This window comes from Manis pentadactyla, chromosome 5 (assembly GCF_030020395.1).
Source record: "Manis pentadactyla isolate mManPen7 chromosome 5, mManPen7.hap1, whole genome shotgun sequence".
Taxonomy (NCBI): Eukaryota; Metazoa; Chordata; class Mammalia; order Pholidota; family Manidae; genus Manis; species Manis pentadactyla.
The window spans coordinates 66,743,489-66,765,409 of record NC_080023.1 but is presented as its reverse complement, the minus strand read 5'-3'; the positions used below and the strand labels follow the sequence as shown (position 1 = coordinate 66,765,409).

At 35.7% G+C, this 21,921-nt stretch overlaps 1 protein-coding gene across 3 annotated transcripts in view; it reads right to left on the bottom strand.

The window, feature by feature from the left end:
* Positions 1–21,921, bottom strand: part of CFAP299 (cilia and flagella associated protein 299) — a 601,382-nt gene that overhangs the window by 47,846 nt on the left and 531,615 nt on the right. The window contains exon 5 of one of the 3 annotated variants that reach the window (XM_057502367.1): positions 16,061–16,741. The exons of the other annotated variants lie outside the window; for them this stretch is intronic. Coding sequence (XP_057358350.1) covers positions 16,582–16,741 — 160 coding nt within the window. The 3' untranslated portion in view covers positions 16,061–16,581. Of the gene's footprint in view, positions 1–16,060; positions 16,742–21,921 lie in introns of those variants that run through there. 3 annotated transcript variants of the gene reach the window in all.

Below are 21,921 nucleotides of genomic sequence, written 5' to 3'. Positions count from 1 at the left end.
AAGTAGCAGCAAGGGGAATAAGGAGGGGAAAGTGAAAAAGAGAAGAGAGACAAAGATTTCCCTAAACTCAGATTCTTTCCAGGTTATCAGCATTTATTCTCCTAATACATTATAATTATGTATGTCAATTTACCCCACCCCTTGTTTCATCCCAGTTCTCTCATTTGAGCTGCTGATTGAAATCACTTGCTCAGTTGTAGTTATTGGAATAAGCCATAGACTCCTCAATCTCAATACATCAAAGCTAAATTTTTCTTTTCCATCTTCTAAACCTTTTGCTGTATTCTCTGTATCAATAAGTAGCATTCAATAAATGTATATTAATTAAATGGATATACCCATTTCTACTATTATTATTTATGATCCAATTATATTACATAATTATATATTTTTGATTATATTATTTTCAGTTATTACAGAATTAAAATAAAGAAGTAGCAAGAAAAATTATTTTCAAAGGAAATTAAGAGAATTGTTCTAGAACATTGACCTGCCATTTGGAAATCTAATTCCTGATGCAATGTTTTCAATTTTCTTTTGGTTAAAAGATTGAAATGTATATTGTAAAGGCTTTTTATTCTATGATTATAAAGGTGTGCTTTGATTCAGTGGGTTCTTATATTATTTTGATTTATATCTCAGTGTTCACATCTTGAAAATGCTTGTAGAAAAGTTCAAATGTACTGTATCTATAATTGATAGAAGAACTTAAGAGTTAATTTATGTTAAATGATTTAAGGTTGTTGGAATAAAAGAACAATTTTCCATTTGTTACCTATGATAAACATCACAGGAATTGGGCAACCATAATTGTAAGAGTATACTTATGCACAATCTTATACAAAGAAGTTGGAAGATAAAATATAAAAAATATATGTAGCATCTGACCACTAACTGATAAGGAGATCTCATGTATGTTTCTGGAAAAATTACCTGTTATCTATTTCGTATGATAGCTCCTGATACCAGAGAAAATATTTTGATGACATCAGAGGGCAAAAGAGCTTTGGACTACCAGGGGGGAGTAAATTTCAAAGCCATTGTCCCCAGGATTCCTTGTTTGCCCTAGTTTTGCTCAGTATCTTCCTTTAAATGGAACAGAAAGGCCATATTTATGGAAATTATGAAAACAAATAATGAACAATGTTACCAAATATTTTTTAAAATTACATATAAAAATACATTTAAAAGCAAGCTAAGGTCTTGTGGGTGAATAAGGAACAAAAATAATGATTTTAACTACTCCAGCCTCTAGTATGTAAAGCATGGAGAAAAAATGAAATCACTACGATGCAAACATGAAATTTGACATTACAGAGAACACATCAGAGAAACTGAAGCTATTATTATCTAGTAAATTTTCCCCATGAATATAAACAACAGTTTTTAATAATTAGGGAGGAGTTTTTGCTTCAATCTCCATTAATAATGGAATCTTTGGGGTTTTTTTTATAGTTGGACAAGTAGGCATTAATAATACCTAAGAATTGCATATGGTTATAAAGTCAAAACCTATTTCATTTGAAAAAAAGAAAAGGAATATTTATAAGATACAATATTTTAAGGATAGAGAAAAATTCAAATTTAAAGGAAATATGTAAAAACAGAAATAAGTTAAAAAACCCATATGCAGAAGTTGTTTCTGTGAAATCAAAAGATTTTATCAAAAAATTAAACTTCAGGAGATTTCATATCAATAATGGGGATATTTTAGTGTTAAACACTGTCTCCTTTTTAAATGTCTGTAAGTAGGATATCTTTATAATTTTATTGCTCAAACTAGGATACTTTTGAGAAAAAAAGAGCTGATACTAATAACTGTGACAAGACAACAAAGAGAAGCCCAGATGATACTTGGGAAAACAGATGTGTGGTCTTCACACCTACGAACCATCTAAATACTGCTGCTTTGTGTAAAATGTTTTCAGAGTTTTACCACGGATCTCTCACAAAAAATGGTAATGATGTTTGGACAATACTACAATGCTTTTTTCAATGGTTGATACTTTTTATTTTATTTTATTGCTGTGAAAAAATTCTATTATATGGAATTGCAGTTGTGGTATAGAGGCATGAAATTTAACCTAGAATAATAAATATTCCTGTTCTTTTTCTATTTTTCAAATAATGTCAAAGCAGTAAAACATCCCATAACAACCAATATTCTGAAATATATTCCATGTATAAATGTATGTTTGATCAGTTATTTTGGTTGGTTAGAATATGAAATTTAAAGTTTAGTGTCTCCATGAGTTTGTTAACTTGGCTTCTATTCATGGCTATATACTGTATTTCTAAATTCAATTTACTATTTAATAAATGCATATGCCAGTTGGATAACTGTTGAACAGCCTGCTGTAACTATTAAAATAATTGAGAACATTAAAAGCCCTAGAGACAGATAGTAAGAAGAGTCATCCAATTCAAGTCAACACAATTTTGAGCATCTATTCCGTGCCAGGGAATGGTCCTGAATATTTAACAATGAAAAGAAACAGTTCTTAATTTCAAGGAACTCACAGTCTGTGGGAATTCAAAAATGTAAACAAAGGATTATAATACAGCATGAAAAATGATATGATTGAAATTAATATAAGGTATTTTGGGGCCATAGGGGTCAAGAATATGTCTTGGTGAAATGCATTTCTAATAAGAGTCTCCTGGTGGAAAGCAGCAGGCCAAGCATTCTAGGTTGAAAGGACAGTAAATGTTACATTAGACAAGAACACACATCAATATTATCCACTATGAGGGATTTCTCAGTAGCACACTGGGAGATGGGGCAAAATATAAATTGCTGTGCACTGAGAATTAATATGAAATATAAGTCTTAATTGTCTTCTATCAAAGTGCAGAAACTTTGGGTATCCTTGCTCTTTGGGGCTGAAGTGGGCTTAGAGTGAAGGAAGCAAGGAGAGTTGGTATGTTTGGCTCTCCTATCACCTTAAGGGACATGATTAGAGGTAGAATTGATTGACAGTTGACAGCCACTCCTTATTTTCACTTGAGTAAAAAGACAATGATGCACATCTGTCTGAGGTGTTCACCATACCACCAGAAGAGTGGTGCCAAGTGGATGGACTGGTAGTGGAAGGCACTGAGGAAGATGTGAATGGAAACAGAAGAGGAAGACAAAAGTCAGACAAATTCAAGGCATGAGAAGAACTTGATGCACTGCTGCTACCTTTAAGATGGGGGTGGGGTGTAATGGGCACTTCAGTCCTACTACTAGAAGGAACTGAATTCTGCCAGTGATCGAAATGGGCTTGGGGGTGGATTCTTCCTCGTAGCATCCAGAAAGGAATGTAACTCTGTCAACAACTTCATCTCAGTCTTGTGAGACCCTGAACTGAGGATCCAGCCACATCATGCTGGACTTTCGGCCCTCAGGCTGTGCCATAATTAAATGAGTGTTATTTTAAGCCACTGAATTTGTGGTAATTTATTACTCAGCAATAGTAAACTATATATTAGGCACTGTAGGAGCTTTGGAGTTGCCTTATGGGACCATGTTGAAAAGGAAATAAATGTTTATGACAGTCAGAATGCTAGGATGGACTGGAGGCTCAAAATTAATTTTGAATATTAAATGGAATGTGACCTCATTTTGTGCTGAAGACTGGAGAAGCAGGAATATAAGTTATAATTAGAATGTGGTCAGGGAGAAACAACAGAAGTAACACTGAAACAACATAAACTAAAGTAGTGAGAATGCACAAAATTAAAAAGCCACCTTAGGCAGAAAGAGAAGCTAAATGCTTCATAGCCTTTGACTTTTCTCTGGGTAATTTTGTATTTCTGTAAATGATATGGAAAGCCATCTTTAAAAAATATCTGTCTACCTCAACATTACAGAGCTAAATCAAGGAAAGATGTGCTGGGGCTTCTGGGCCAGGATGAAATGGGAGCAGCTATTTGCTGGGGCCCAGTGTGGTGATGGTAGCAAGAATCAAGGGGAGAAAACATTGAGTGGAAAGAATCAGAGCTGCTAATACAGCCATCTTTCCTCATCTGACATATCTCCTGAGGGCCTTCTTTATTCCAATAATAGTGTTTAGTGTTTTATATTTTAGAAGTAAGACATGAACTTATACTTGTTCTATAAAACTCCTACACCAGAACTCTTTCCACTGTACACAATGCTACCCAGTCTTTTCCTTTACAAATGATTCTTCTCCTCTTTCCTTTGCCATTTTAAAAAAGTGAAGCATAACAAGCAATGTCCTATCATGTTTATGAGTTATAATTTGATGAATATGAATCATCAGTAAGTGATAGCCCTATCTACCCAGCACTCAAGCTAAAAATGTGGGTCATTCAGGCTTTTCCCTGTGCATTCTCTTTCTCAAGTCTTATAGATTCATCTCCATAATCTCTCATGCCCATCTCCTTCTTTCTAAATGCTGCATCATACACCAATTCTTACCTGAATTAATATAATAGCTTCATAGTCAGTCCCCCCTTTCTGTCTGCATCCCCTCTCATCCATTGTCTCCTTGTAATCGGTTACCTTTAAAATGTCACAACAGATTTCATATCACTGCTTAAAACAATTTCTTAATATCAGCGGCTTCTTAAACACCACTCTGTAGCTTAGCACACAAACTCTCTAAAACTTGGAAGCTGCCTCTCTGGTCATCCCATGCATTCCCAACCCCATATTTCTCTTGAGCTTTTTCAACAATGTGCATTTCCTTAAATGCCATTCCAGGCCCTGCTGGTAAATAGCCACCTGTGGACATACTGTGTTCTTTGCCTGGACTGCCCTCACTACAGTTCTTTTTTCCATCTAGTTAAGTCCTACTGATTCTTCAAATTTTGTATCACACCAATACCTCCTAAGAGAAGCTACAATCCTCAACTAGGCTAATTTATATTCCAGTCTCTGGGCTGAATAATCTACTATAGAAACTAAAGTTCTGTCCTATAATAATTGATTTGCTCTTCTGTCTTCTTAACTAGCTGTAGGCACCATAAGGGTAGGAACCAGGCTTTATTTGACTGTTCCTAGAGTTACTGCAACACCTGGTACTTTGGTTTGTTCCTACAAATGTATAGTTTATTCTGCTGCTACCATAAGATTGCCATGGGGGGTGTGACTTGGCATTCATCTTCAGCATCAGCTTCTCTTTTGCTCTTGTGTCTGCTTTTACCTTCTTTCTCCTCTAGTTTTCTATCCCACCAAGAGCTTGGGGTCAGGATATTATTAGACACTTATGTATTAGTACAAACATTCTTTCTTTGTTTCACTTGCTAATATCATGTGTCTCTAATTGTGGGAGTGTGTGCCCTGTCACTTTTAAGAAGATATATTTTTGGAGTGGGAGGTAAGGCAGTTTCCTGACTCTCCTTCAACCACATCATTTACTCAACAACCTCTTTTGTTTATACAAAGCATAACTCTCTTGTCAGTAAGACAGAAGCAGCAGGCAGTCCATAAGTTGGGTAAAACACTGCATTTAAAAATTGTTTCTCCCTTAAGAAGTCAGTTAAGATACACCTTTGACACATATTTTAACTTGATAATGACAAAACATAAAAAGGTAAACCAATATTTTATTAAGGAAAGATAGAGGAAGAAGATTAAAAGAGAATACACACTGAATATCATAAAGCCTCTAGAGGAAATGAAAGGGGGATATATAGGTAGCTGTTTATTAAATTGGTACATACTGAGGGACTTTCTAAGAATAAAGGTAATGGAAAAAAATCCTAAAGGAAAAGATAGATCAATTTAACTTCCTATCAGTTTAAAGTATCTTTACGTTAAGAAAAGTCATACATAAAAATAAAGGCAAGCAACATATGGGGACAATCAGTGTCATAAACATTCTTAAATTATAAAACTGTTTTATAAAGTATTATATTTTACTCGATTTTACTTTATTATTGACAAAACATGTTCAATTCACTTACTTGTTGGCTATTATTTCCTGTGATACTTCAGGGTCAATTAAAAAATTTCAGTGACCCTAGCTTTAAACATTGGGAGAAGACAAGAATAGAAGTATCACAGGAAATAATAGCCAACAAGTAAGTGAATTGAACATAAATTTTGTTAATAATAAAATAAAATTGAGTAAAATAAAATGTTTTTGTCTTTTAAAATAAGGAATAATTAAAAAGAGTATGCTATACCCTACCAGCTCATTGTGGAGAAGCTTGTGAGAAATAAGTTATTACCTTTTAGGAGAACAATTTGGCAACATGCAGAACAAGCCTTATAAGTATGCATGTATCTATTGACCCTGCAATTCTACATCTAGGAATTACAGACAAAGACATATAAACATAAATACTCTTCACAGAAACATTTGTAACAGTGAAGATTTAGACTAGCCTATGTGGCCCAAACTCTTATCTTGGCAATCAGGAGCCAAATTGTGACTTAACTTGAGTCTGCAACAAGCAGTAGCCTTGATGAGTTAGTAGTGAAGAAGGCTGACCAGGAGCTGGAACTTGCAGAGAACAGTGGTTTTTAAGTAGCAGATACCATGGTCCTTTAATATGAATTGCAACATCTATTTGGTGGGCCACAGCCAGAATGAAAATATGGAATAGTGAGAATAGAATAGATATAACAGAAGGCACTTCACTAGGTAGTAGTGAACAAAAGTTCCACAAAGTGTTTATCTGTAATATTTATTTAGAGACTCAGATCATCCTCTCTAGCCTTTTTGAAAAACATATTCTGGAACATTTCAAACATACCTAAAATAGAGACTAGAGTAAGGAATCACTACGTACCTATTATCTAACCTCAACAATCATTCACAAACAGCCTACTGGTTTCATCTCTCTCCTTCCACAAACTCACTCCCAACAACTAGATTATTTTAAGGCAATTCCAACACCATATCATTTTGTCTGAAAAAACACAGCACACATTTGACCTACAGTCACCAACTTGGTGAACATACAATTCTACCCAATAGTCAGTCTCTTCTCTCTGTTTAATATATATTTGTGTGTATGTGTGTGTGTATTATATGTTTATATTATGTATGAATATATACCTATACTATTTGTTTATAGTACTTCAAAATATTTTTATAACATTTAATATTTTATATTTATAACATTGTAACATTTAAAACAATTTCAGATTTTGAGTAGAGAAATTAGGAGTGATTTCAGCTTTTTCTCTGTTATACTTTATAATCTCCTAGAGTTTACATATTTTCCATTACGAGTATGCATTACTTTTAAATCCAAGAAGAGCAAAAGTGTTTCATGTGATGTTTTATAAGATTACATGAAAAATGTTGGGAATATGAACTGGTGTTGATTTTGAGAAACAAAATATCTTCGAAGTTTTTATTTGGGATAGTAAGAACTCCCATAAAATCCATTTATAAACAGAAGCTGTTTTATTATTAAGAACAATATTAAAAATACCCCTCAAGTTTTTAGTCATAAAATCATGAAAAAGAATTGTACTGTTTTCTTACCTTTTTATATTTTAATTTGCAAGTAAAGTTTAAGCATTTCTGCCAACTGTATAGCTCAAAAAATATGTGCTATTTACATATATACAAAATAACAGTAGTCATTCTTCAAACACAGCAAATGAAGGTGGTATTCCTATAAAATAACATCATCACTGCTGACTGTAGAAAGAACAAATTTTTTGGATAATTTCATCTTCTCTAATTGTTTCAGTTACTGTTTATACTAAAAGAAATTCCCTATTTATTTCTCTGCTCAGCCATCTCAGAGATTCAGTCATATATATGTCTATTGTATTTTAGCTATTCCACTGGCATTTTATTTTATTTTATTTTTGACAGTAAAGAAAATATTTTTATTAATTGGTAAATTAAGTTATAATAAAAGCTTCTCAAATCATAGTCAGAGAGGTGGTTCACACAAACATGATCAACTTGAAGGAACAAAATGCTAAATATCCAAATCCTTTTTAATTTGATTAAAATAGCTTCTTTCATTCTTTAGGAAAGGTCCCAGTTTTCAAGATCACATTTGTCATTCTCATGCAATGCTTTTGTGCAGTGATGCTAAGTAATAAAACAGTTCTTGAGCTAGAACCAGAAGTACGCTAGCTTGTGAGAAGTCTAAATGGGTTCACACCAAGAAGCAGGAGGTCTCAGAAATGACCTGTTAGATGTAAATGGAAATCTTGCCTCCTGCCATACCATCTGGCTAGCAGAGAGAGGGCTGGGTTAATTTTCAGAGTTTAATTATAAATCTGTGCTAATTTAGACTTAAAAAAATTACATGGCATGGAGCCTCCATCATCAAGTTAATAAAACTGAGGCAAATCATAAGGATACACAAGAATCAACCCTTGAAGGTCTTGGGATCTTAGGCAGGTCTATTGGCCATTCCTTGCTTTCACTCTTGGCTAGTGAAGCCTCTCTCTCATGAGGTGCTGCTTTCTTGAGCATATCTATTTTATTAGCCTGTTTCCTTATTTATAAACAGGAGACTAGTTTCTACTGCATAGGGCTACTGTAAGGATTAATGAATTAATTAATGTCAAGCACTTGAAACAAAGGTGCATTGCATTAATCCATTCATTCTTCCTCTCTCCTCAAAGTGCTTCTCTCTCCATACTCCCTGTCAACCTCACTCTCAGCTGATGACTTCCTTCAAATTTCATTGTGAATCCAAAAGCAATCAAAAGAGAATGTCCATAAACTCCTACCATTACTTGGGCTCAATAACTAGCACTGGTGCTCCACTGGCACTTGAAATGCAACATGTCCACAAATGAGTCCTTGATCTGCTTCCTGAACTACTATCATCCTGAATTTTCTATCTTACACTTGTTGGTATGTCTATTTATTGAGACACCCATGTTGTAGATTGGAAGTGTGTTCAATTCTTCCCTCATCACATAGCCAGTTTCCATTCAGTCCTGACAGTTTCCTTCCATAAATATTTCTCCTATCAGGCCCTTATCATCTCATCTCCCCCTCACACTGCCCTAATCCAGGACCTGAGCAGCAGTTTGTCTGTCTCTTGCCTCCTGTCTTCTATCCAATCCATCTTCTACATTACCTCCAGGGGTGTTTCTCACACACAGATTTAACCAGGCTACTCTGAGATGCAAATCCCTTTCAGTGACTCAATCACCTTTAGCATAAATTGCAAGCTTCTTAATTTAGTCTGCATGGCCCTTCATGTCTTACTGTTCTCATTTTGAGGTTTATGCTGTAGCAACCCTAAACTGCTAATAGTTCCTCTTTCATATTTCATATTGTTTTTCAGTTTTATGCCTTTGTTCATGCTGACCCCCTTTGCCTAATGCTATATCCCCATCTCCGTGCCTAGAAACGCCTATGCATTCCTTCAGGATGACCCATGTCAGCACCTCTCCTAGGAATCCTTGCCTTTTCCCTCCACATCAATTACTACTATTTTCTCCTCTACACTTGGATATGCCCTGGGCATAGCTATATGACTGTATTTCCAAATTGTTTTATAATTGTCTCTCTATGACTGACTTTCTTCTAAACCATGTGCTCCTTGAGGGAAGGAATTGTGTCTTATTTATCACTTATCAAATCACTTAATACTATGCTCAACACATAGAAGGTTTGTAATAGAAATTTAGAAAATAAAGTAATAAATCATGTGTGAGAGGATATCCTGAACTGTTTCACCAAAATTCCTGTGGATTTAAGGACATGTAATTGGGTTTGGTGCTTTTCTTTATCAATTAATGTGGGGGAAATGGTCACAAAAATTTAGAAGGAGACAAATATACTTTAAGCAAATAAAATGGTCATTAATTCATAAGGAATAGAATAAAAGTTAATAGAAAGTTAATGAAAGTTGTGCAGTGATGCTAAGTAATAAAACAGTTCTTGAGCTAGAACCAGAAGCTAGCTTGTGAGAAGTCTATCTGGATTCACACCAAAAGGCAGAGGCAGAAGGTCTCAGAAATGACCTGTTAGATGTAGATGGAAATCTTTTTCATAAGGACTTATTTGAGTAACCTTTATTAGTGAAAAATATTTTATTGGTAAATTGGATTTAATTTCAGTTGCATTTAGAAAATCAGTCACAGTCTAGAATGGAAGTCCTTATCCTTACCTTAACCACATCTCAACCATTCCTTTCCCAAATCCCCACAGGCACTCTTGTGATAAAATGAGTTATAAGAAATATTTGGTCTTCATCCACATAGTTCCTGAAAATGCTTCAGAGCCTTAAAGGTCAAGTGGGTGTCTTATTACCTTAATGAGGAGGATTTTGACCCCCATCCAGGGTAGGAGCTGGTTGCCAGGAGAACCAACCATGTCAATAGAGGGCAGGAACCCTCAGTTCCCAGCTCCCAGACCTGGGCAGGGGAGATGGTCAGAAGCACAGATAACAACAGCCTGAGGCTTGTCGGTGGCACCTGGAGTTGGGGGTAGAGGGCAGTCTTGTAGGACAGACCCTTGATCCAGGGAAGCTGGTGCTGTCTGGGAAGATGTCAGAACTAAGTTGAGTTCTTAGACACCCTGCTGTGTTCGAGGATTGCTTGGTGTCGTGCCTGGAAAAAACCCCTCCCATGCACACACACATGGGAATCAATCTGGGCAACCTAATGGAGCCCTTGAAGTTAGTAGAAACTGAGATCTGAGCTCACTCCTTCCTGCTACAGAAAGAAGTCATGAACATTCAGAGGAGGTTTGTACATTATTAGTAAGCAACAAAAATGAGGCTAAGGCATCGTTGTTTTATAGGAAAAGGTCACTTGTCTTAGGACAGCCTGGTTCAGGGACATCAAATGGAAAGTTGCTAAAAGGAAGATGCATTATAGGAAGGGAAAATAGGAGAAGAAGCTAGAATAAGCGGATAAGAGGGCGTCCATGTGATAGATCCTTTCACAACCTAAGGATATGGTGTGAAGACTTGAGTCAAGAATCTTACTCCTTCTATAGTACAAAGAAGCAGGCTGGATACACTGACATTACAATCTGGCTTGAATCCTATATGATTCAGCTCCCAACGCTTTGATCAGCTTCAGTTGAATTTGGTTTAGTTAGGAAATGCTCCCATCTCCAGCAGGATCCAGCATGTATTCAATGGAGGGAAGACAAGCTGAGTCACAGGTATACTGAGAAGCGAGTAGTCTAGTTCCATATTCATCTCATGGACACTGACCAGTCCTCATTATGAACTATTTGTCAGGAAGGAATTCTGACGAGGATTATTTGTCTTACCCCATAAATTTGAAAGGGGACATATGAGGGTAGAAGTAAAAGATCCTGGGGTGGAGGTGTGGATAAGAAATGCATCATACAAAAGTAATATTTTGTATAAAGGAGTTTTTGCAAGTATAAATTTTTGCTAAAAGTTAAAAAAAAATAGGTCACACAGTTTTCTAAGAAGTTATGTTTGTGACTTATATTGTAGAGTTGGATGGAGCATCCTAAGCCTAGATATACTGGGGAGGCACATCAAAACTCAGCCTATGCAAATAATGTGAGGTAGGCAGATAGCTTTTGACGCCTGAGAGAGTTGGGTTCATGTAAGAAATTTGTAGCTTCCTTTGATTCTCTCTGAATGGTTGTCTTTGTAGTAGTAGTATCCACATTGGCCTGCAATTAATAGACACAATGAATTTTCCTGGAATGACCTCAATATCCTGGTTCTATGTGAACCAGATAAATTTGGACAAAAACAATAGAAAATGGTGTCTGCCTACTAATAAACTGATCCAAACATTGAATTTGTGAGTCATGGACTAAGTAGGAAAACAGTTTCTTGGGTAGTTTGTGTAGTTTGGAAAATGAAAGAACTGCTCAAGTTTAAGTAATGGATAATTCAACTTTACCTGAGGATCTCATACTCATAGTTGAAAATGGAAATGGAAAACATTGCAATAGCCTGAAACCATAATAGAAAATTCTACCTACTTGAGTTATAATGTGCTGAGAACTGCAGATGACTGTTTTTCTGCTTTGGACATGATTGTGACCGGGGGCTAAATTCTTGAACTTCATGTACCACATTTGTACAATAAGCCAAATTAGAAGGTTGCATGGTAATTCAACATGGTCATTAAAACATATGGAGGTTAAAATACTGATAAAATATATTGGATTATAACCTGAATTGTGGAATCTGGAAACCATCTAACTAGGAATATTCTGTTTTGTAATTTGCTCAACTTGTAGCATGCTTTAGGAATAATATTCAGAACTGAATGTGCATTTAGTGAAATAATAAGAAGAAAATAAATTCAGAACCTCAGGGTTTTGGGTTCAGTGCCAAACTGTGGAAACTACAGATGGTCCCTGGCTTTCACCCATACAACCTAATACCAATCATTGCACATGAGTTCTGAGGGGCTCTTCCTTTACTTCTGATTGAAAGAGGGGCTCTGGATGCTGCCAGACACCCCAGCTACCACCTACAGATCTTTTATTTTCACTTGGCTTCCTTACAGATGAATCCTATAAACAGTACATCCTTAGGAACCACTTCCCTGAGCCCATTAGAGCCTCCGTGTTTCAGCCGCTGCCACTGAAGCAACCCAAACACCAAACTGTGAGAACCGCAAGGCTCCCCAAGCCATTCCTCCCCGCCTCTCAGCACTCTTCCTCTTTAGGAGCTGCGATGTGCAGCCTGTGGCTGGGTAGAGTAGCGTCCTTTCTACCAATTGGGTGGGGAAAATACATTATTAGCAACAAATATTAGAACTTGGTAAAACATTTTTTACATAAAACCAGTGTCATAAATAAAGAAGAGTTAGTTTGCCATTAAAAGTTTACACACATACACACACTCTGTAAAATTAATAGTATCCTGGAATCTACCTAACTGCAATATATAACATTGTTGGGACAATACAATAAATTTTCCTAATAGCCAGTTTGCAAACTTCTGAAATATAAATCATTTGTAAATTGGGGCCTACAAGGATAAGCTAGATATGATTAGTCATAAATAAGAATCTATTATTTGTTAGCTTTTCCCACTATTTTAAAGTTGGGAGAAAATTCTCTTTGTTATTCATAGCCATGGAAACCAGAAATTTATCTCATAATCAGAGTCAAGACATGTAGTAACAAAAGAGGTATAAGCAAAATGCTTGTTTTAGATGTCTTGTGAAATCACTGAATCAGTTTAGGCCAACTGGAAATAACCCAGCATTGCCCAGCTGCTTTATGATTGTAGCAGAAAACTAGGACAATGTAAGATAGTGACATCTAAGGTGAATAAATTGAGAAATGCTTGACTGGCATCTTCCTATCTTAAAAGGCTTTTAAAAAATGTTTGCAAAGGAGCAGCATATATTACTGAACAGAATATCATGAAATTTAATTCCAGTTCTAAGTGTGCCATTCATTTGAACTATACCTTTTTAACCAACAATTTCTACATCAACTCAATAAAGCACCTGGAGTAGATGATTTCTAAAGTCCCCTAGAATGTTATAATTTATGTTTTTGTCTAATGATTAATTCAGAGTAGCAAAGGTGATTGGGTTACTTACTCTAGGAAATTGTAGAGAATAGACAATTATATGATGTATCCTGGAAGTTGTATCATGAAATGAGCAAAATAAAGATTGATTGGGTTTTTAGATTATTTTTGCTATATGAAATCTTTCCTCAAATGACAAGAGGCTCAGATTCTTTGGGAAATGTGCCACGGAAAGGAAATGAAAGTATTAGCCTGGCAATTGCTAGTGGTGACTAACTGAACAATTTGGAGGCTTGTTTATCTGATGGTTAGCCAAAATCTGGTAAAGAATACAGACTGGAGTTCCCTCAAACACAACATTTTATGCCAGGCTTCCAATATTTGTGCAAGTAATTACACAAATAATAGCTTCCCTTGCATTATTATGATATTTCCAATTCCTTTTCAAATCTAGAAACCGAAAGGCATTCAAAATCTTAAACAGAGAAAATATTATCAGTTTTTATTTTACTAGAGTAAGATTGACAGGAGGATAGAATTTTGAACAGGAAAATACATTTGAAAAGCAGCTAAACTATTCCATGTTTGACAATCTCTTTTTTTTTTGTCCAAACTTAGGCCTACTGCCCAGATCTATTATCTGTGAAACAGTACGTTATCTTTCAACAGACTCCAGGACATTGTTACTTGGATGTATCCCCTTCATCATAAAATACAAGTCCAAAACTTACTCATCTCCCCTTTAAAGCTATTTTTCCTTGCTCATTTATTTTAGTATCATCTGGATAGTAATCTTGGAGTCGTCTTTGATTCTTCCTTTTCCATTCCTAATATCACTCTAACCAGCTTGCAACCACACCTTTCCTTTCAAATAATTCCTTTCTTACAAATGTTGCTCATGTTAACCATTTTCTCTCTTCTTATTTCTCTATGCTTATCACTATTAGGTGATACCTGGGTTATTTAGTCAATCTTAACTGGTCTTCCTATTGCTAGACATTCTTTTCTTGAATACATGGAAGATATCACTTTACCTCAGGTTTTATTTCCTTGTATTGTATCATTTGTCCTCTCAAGAAATCAATAATAGTTCCATCTTTACTCTTGAATTAAGCTGCAACCTGGCTAGTCAGTTTGACTTTCAATGCCTCTTATAATTTATATTCTCCTACTTATATAATCCAAGGAACCATTATTTTCCTTTCACTTAGAATTTTCTGGAACTTGTTCTGGCTAAATTGAAGAAATAAGGAATTCATATAAAATATCAAAGGAAGAGCTCCCAGAACTCACACAGGATTAGAAGTAGTTCATGTTCCCCTCAACCAGAATGCAGAGACTTCATAATACATGGGTAATTACGAAGAGTCACTGGAACAACCCAGACCTCGATTCAAGGCTGCCTTGGATCTGAACAAACGTTACTTAAAAACATGTGTCAGAAAGATTCTACTGATTCTAAATAACTCAATTACATTTCAAGACAAATAATACAAAAATATCCACTACCCAAAAATATAAAAACCACAAAGCCCAGTATCTAATCGATGTACTAACACACACAAAGAGGTGGGAACAAACGACCCATAACCAAAAGAAAATATCAACTAAGGAAAATAGCAGTGATGAAGATGATGGGACTGGTGGACAACTGTAAAACAGCTAGTACATATCTTATAAATATGCTAAAAAATGTACACAGTAAGAAGAGAACATGGAAGATATGCATATAACCCAAAGAAATTTTAGAGAGGAAAAATACAGTATCTGAAATAAAAGTACATTTGAAGGGGTGTTAAGAGCAGACTAGACATTGCAGAGAGGAAAAAAGTCAGTAAACTTGAAACTATGGCAATAGAAACTATAAAACAGAAAATAACAGAAGTTCAGTGAGCTTACCTATGTGTAACTGGAGTCCTAGGACAGAAGAGAGAGGAAGGACCCAGAGAGGTGGTAAGGAGGAGATTCAGAAAAAAGTATTTTCAGAAACAAAGGCTTAAAATTTTCCAAATTTAATGAAAACTACAAACTCAGTCCATAAGAAGTTCAATGAACCTTTAATAGAACAAACATTTAAAAAATAAAAAAAACCCTAAACACCAATGTACCCAAAATTGTGAAAACTACACCAAATTGTGGAAATCAGTGACAAAACAAAAATCTTAAAAACCAGAGAAAATGATACATTATGTGCAGATTAAGGGGTAATAATTATAGACAATATCTCACCAGAAGCTACGTTAGCTAGAAAAAAAATGGAGTGACATCTTTTAGGTACTTTAAAAATCTCTACCAACTTAGAATCCTATACTCAGATGAGTATATCTTTCAAAAATGAAGGTGACATGAAGGCACTTATAAGAAATGACAATTCAGAGCTGCTTCCAAAAATCTTTAAATAACCCATGGGTTAAAGCAAAAATCACAAAAGCATATAGAAAATACTTGACATAAATGAAAATGAAAAGAAATGTACACAAATTTGTAGGGTTGTGTTAAAGCAGTGCTTAGAGAAACATTATAGCAATAAGTGCTCATATCAAAAAAGAAAAAAAAGGTCTCAAATCAATTACCTAAAGGAAAAAGAGGAAATAATAGAAAGTATAAATCAATAAAATTGGGGACAGAACAAAATATTCTATGAAATAAAAAAGTTTGTTCCTTGACATGATCAATAAAATTGATAAGGTTGCAGTATGTCCAAAGAAAAAAGAAAAAAGAAGACATATCCTACAAACAGTAAAAAGAGTAATGAAGGAATATTAGAACAACTTTAAGTTAATTTATTTGACAACCTAGATGAGACTGACAATTCCTTGAAAGACACAAACTGTCAAAGCTCAACTGAGGAAATAGATAACTTGAAAGACCCATATGTATGTCTCTGCAAAGATGCTTACTGCTACTCATCATTAGAGAAATATAAATTAAATCCACAATGATATACCATGACATTATTTATTCTCAACAGGGAAGAGAGTATTTGCCCCCAGGTGAGTTTTGACAATATCTGGAGACAGTTTTAGCTGTTACAACTGGAGGATTGCTACTGGCATCAGGTGGGTAGAGAACAGGTATGCTTCTAAACATCTACAGTGAACAGAACAAAAAATTACCTGGTCCCAGATGTCTATAGTGCTAAACTTAAGAAACCTGACACTACATGTAACATATGATAATAGCTAAAATTAAAAAGACCTAAAACAACAATGTTGGCAAGGATGTGTAGCAAAGAGAACTCATAGAATACTGGTGGGAGTGTAAAGTGTTAGGATATCTTTGGAAAACAGTTTGGCAGCTTCTTATAATGTTAAACATGAGCTTATTGTATCCAACAATCCCTCTGGTAGGTATCTGCCTGAAAAAAAATGAAAAGTTATGTCCACACAAAACTTGTGTATATTCATAGCCATTTTACTCAGCTTAGCCACAAACTGGGAAGAACTCAAATGCCCACCAACTGGTGAATAAATAGATTGTGGCATCTCTATATAATGGAACACTATTAAGCAATAGAAAGAAATAAACTAATACATACAATAGCATGGATGAATCTCAAAAGCATTAGTCTAAATGAAAGAAGCCATTCCCAGAGACAACTTGCTGTTTAATTCCATTTTTATGAAATTTGAGAAAAAGCCATATGGTAGTACCAAAAAACAGATCAGTGGGGCCAGAGTGAAGTTAGGGATTGACTACAAAGGGGTAAATGGTGTATTTTAGTAGATGATGAAAATATTCTGTATCTTGATTGTGGTGGTATTTGCATGACAATATACATTTGCTGAAAGTCATGAATTATACACTTTAAAATTAGGAAGTTTTAATCATGCATGTATCTCAAAAGTAAACTGATGAAAGGAATAAAAGAAAACTGCATGCCAAATGAGGAAACCCCTCCTATAACTGGGCTTCAGAACCACTCAGCCTCTGTCAAAATCAGGAAGCTGCCTGTCACAGCACCTCCTCACCATGGTGCACACCAGCCAATGAGCTGTTCTGAAGCACCCACCACAATTCCGCACCTCCCTTCTAGTGGCTGGCTAGTCGCTTCCCTGCTTCTCACATTAATATGTTTATTTTCTTCTTTCTCTTTTGGGACCTTCCTCTTGCTGCCTCCCCAGCTTTCCTTTCACTTAGTGTCAGTCAGCCCTTCTTTCTTCCTATCTGGAGCCTCGCTATCCTTCCAAGGCAAGTTCCAGCCCTTCTGAGAGTATGGCTCTTAGGCCCAGGGAAGCAGGGCTTACATCAAAGGGGGCCCCATGCTTTGGAGTACCTTTCTAAAAGAAGTCTAAGTACCCTTACAATAGTAGTTAATGATGGGGACAGACTGGAAGGCAGTGCTATATGGGGGAGAATCAGCTGCACCAAGAATATGTTACCCCTGGTCTCTGTTGTTCCCCTTCAGGTTACTCTCTGATCCTTTACTCCTGACTCCTTGTCAGGTCTACCAGAAGACTCACGGAGCTCCAGGACTCATGCCTACAGAGTCTTCCTGGACCCTCTAGCTGGGCCTTTATTCCCAGTCTGGCAAGTGGATTGCTCCCACTGGCTGTCACAGCATTTCTTTTGTGGAATCATGAGAGACTGTGCTCCTGGAATGGGGCTGAAGTTTGATTTTGAGTGATTTTCACTTACATCAGACACAGGAAGTGTTCAGGCTACCAGGTGTGTCAGCTCTCACCCATCTGTGCAGGGATTGAAGCCCTGCTCAGGTCTGTAGCACCCCATGCCCTCTGCAGGCCCCAGGCAATGAGGGAGGCAGTGTTCCAGGGGTGGCCATGCCTATTGCCTCCAAGGACTTTTGACACTGTTGTTCAGCTGCACCAATTAGCTCTTTCAATTGACGCTCAATCTTGAATCTGAAAGACTTGACATCATGTTCTCCTGGGTCTGTCTTAGGCCATATGGGCCTAAGGATGCAGCTTTCACACTCACCATGCCCATAAGCCCCTCACCTGTCCTGTTGTACCCTGTGGGAAAGCAGGGGTCTGAGGGTAATTTGATGCCTAAGTATTTTCTCTAACTGTAGGTTAAATGTTAATTTTGCTGGTGGACTCAGAGAAGAGGAACTGTATCTTAAATATCTTTTGCATTTTCACTGCACCTAGCTCTCTATTAGGGCACTAACATTTAACTATTATTTGTGGTTTATCTGACATTAATTGAAAGGCCCATAGAATACTCACTCTTCTCAGTCAATCAAACATTTCATTTAGGGCATCAGATGCTTAATACCCTCTCAAAAAAGAAGCTATTAAACAATGTGACTTATTGCCATGACGTCAGCATTCCTCAAATAAAGAAAGGTAAAATATACATTTTTTCTTTGAGCAACTGCAGACAAATTCTGTTTTTGAAATAGAGTTCTAAGTTTGTTACAATGTCAAAGACTAAACAATTTTTGCATGGTATGAAAAATAATCCAGTAAATGGACACAGGTTTCTTGAAGGCAAAACAATTACCTCTTCCATTTTTGTAAAACAGTTTCCTTTTGAAGACATACTTCTTATGGCATTTTGCTGATCCCGACAGAAGCAATTTTGATATCCTTTCTCTGATATGTGGTACAGCTTTACAGGTAGGTGTGATATACTTTAGTAGGACATGAAAATCGTTATGAGATTTGTAGAATTGACCAGAATCTTATCATAGCCAGGTTTTTTCCTCACAACCTAAGTCTGACATCAAGTTGGATGATGAATGCACTAAATTTAAATTTCATTTTGGTATACAGACAAATTGGTGGTAACAACAAAAACAAAAACTGCAATTTGGAATAGATACTTGGTTCCAAATCTACCAAAACTCTGTGTTAGTAATAAAATTTACCTGAAACATATTTGATTTCCTTTTGCTTTTAATCAACATAACCACTTGTATATTTACTGTGAAATTTTTTATAAACTTATTTGCATTTATGTAAGAATAATGTCTTTGAATATGAATTTGGCAGAATAGAATGGGAGGAATGTATGAATGAAAAAGATGAGGCAGGTTAGAAAAAAGAATGGTTACAAGAAAAGTTACATGAGATGGCTTAAAAAAACAAGCAAAAACTTTGAAACAATAAAACAGTTCAGAGACAGAATCATAGAAATGGACAACTTATGTTTTATTAAAATACTTTGAAGTGCTCACCTGCAAATCCTTAAATAATTTAAATATAAATACTTATTTTAAGAATAAAATACTAATCTTGGAATAAGTCAAGAAATTGAAAGCTAAAGATTAGGAAACATTTAATAAGATAAAGGGTTACTGAACATGTATTAAATTATTCAAATTGCTTTTTAAAATTTGGTAGCATTTCCAATGATCTATCTTGAGAACTAGAGAGGATGGCACAAATCTTGCAGGGAACTCAGACTATTCTACTTTTAGAGTGGCCAATGATAACCTGTTTTAGTGAAGTTAATGATTTAAAAAAATAAACTGTCTATTCAGAGGTAAAGTTAAGATGTAAATATTGGTGTGCTGATCCACTAGGCTAAAAAAACTTTTATTAAAAAAATTAAAGTATCACTGATATACAATCTGATGAAGGTTTCAGATGAGGAGCATTGTGGTTTCAGCATTCACCCATATCATCAAATCCCTCCTCACCCCATTGCAATTGCTGTCCATCAGTGTAGTAAGGTGCTATAGAGTCATTACTTGTCTTCTCCGTGCTTTACCGCCTTCCCTGTGACCGACCTATAATATGTGTGCTAATTAAAATGCCCTTTAATCCCCTTCTCCCTCCATCGCCTTTGGTAACTGCTAGTCCCTTCTTGGAGTCTGTGAGTCTGCTGCTGTTTTGTTCCTTCAGTTTTGCTTTGTTATACTCCACAGATGAGTGAAATCATTTGGTACTTGTCTTTCTCCACCTGGCTTATTTCACTGAGCACAGTACCATCTAGCTCCATCCATGTTGTTGTAAACGGTAGGATTTGTTTACTTTTATGGCTGAATAATATTCCATTGTGTATATGTACCACCTCTTCTTTATACATTCATCTACTGATGGACACTTAGGTTGCTTCCATGTCTTGGCTATTGTAAACAGTGCTGCGATATGTAGGGGTGCATATGTCTTTTTGAATCAAGGATCATGTTTTCTCTAGGTAAATTCCTAGGATTGGAATTACTGGGTCAAATGGTATTTCTATTTTTAATTTTTTGAGGAACTTCCATATTGCTTTCCACAATGGTTGAACTAATTTACATTCCTATCAACAGTGTAGGACGGTTCCCCTTCTCTATATCTTCACCAGCAGTTGTTATTTCTTGTCTTTTGCATGTTGGCCATCCTAACTGATGTGAGGTGCCATGTCATTGTGGTTTTAATTTGCATTTCCCTGATGATTAGTGATGAGGAGCATTTTTCATGTGCCTGTTGGCTATTTGAATTTCTTCTTTGGAGAAGTGTCTGTTCAGATCCTCGGCCCAATTTTTAATTGGGTTATTTGTTTTTGGATGTTGTGGCATGTGAGTTCTTTATATATTTTGGATGTTAACCCCTTATCAGATAAGTCATTTACAAATATAATCTCCCATACTGTAGGATGCCTTTTTGTTCTACTGATGGTGTCCTTTGCTGTACAGAAAGGCTTTTTAGTTTGATGTAGTCCCATTTTTCCTTTTGTTTCCCTTGCCCAAGGAGATGTGTTCAGGAAAAAGTTGCTCATATTTATATTCAAGAGATTTTTGCCTAAATTTTCTTCAATGAGTTTTATGGTTTCATGACTAACATTACGTCTTTGATCCATTTTGAGTATACTTTCGTGTATGAAGTTAGAGAATAATCATTTCATTCTCTTACATGTAGCTATCCGGTTTGGCACACAACATTTGTTAAAGAGGCTGTCATTTCCCCATTGTATATCCATGGCTCCTCTATTGTATATTAATTGACCATATATGCATGGGTTTATATATGGGTTCTTTATTCTGTTCCATTGATCTATTCTTGTGCCAGTACCAAGTTCTTTTGATTACTGTGGTTTTGTAGTAGAGCTTGTACTATGCTCCGTAACTTAGTCTCCAAAGCTTTATTCTTTAGATTGTGTTTAAAATAGCATAATAAGCTTTATTATGGGAGCATAGTCTCCAAAGCTTTATTCTTCTTTCTCAGGCTTGCTTAGGCTATTTTGGGTCTTTTGTGGTTCCATATGAATTTTAGAACTATTTGTTCTAGTTTAAAAATGCTGTCAGTATTTTGATTGGTATTGCACTGAATTTGAAGATTGCTTTAGGCAGGATGGCCATTCTGACAATATTAATCCATGAGCACCGGATGTATTTCCACTTATTGATGTCTTCTTTAATTTCTCTCATGAATGTCTTGTAGATTTCAGTGTGTAGGTCTTCACCTCCTTGGTTAGGTTTATTCCTAGGTATTTTATTTCTTTCAACGCAATTTTCAATGGAGTTGTTTTCCTTATTTCTCTTTCTGCTAGTTCATTATTAGTATGTAGGAATGCAACTGATTTTGGTGTATTAATTTTGTATCCTGCCATTTTGCTGAATTCAGTTATTAGTTCTAGTAGTTCTTT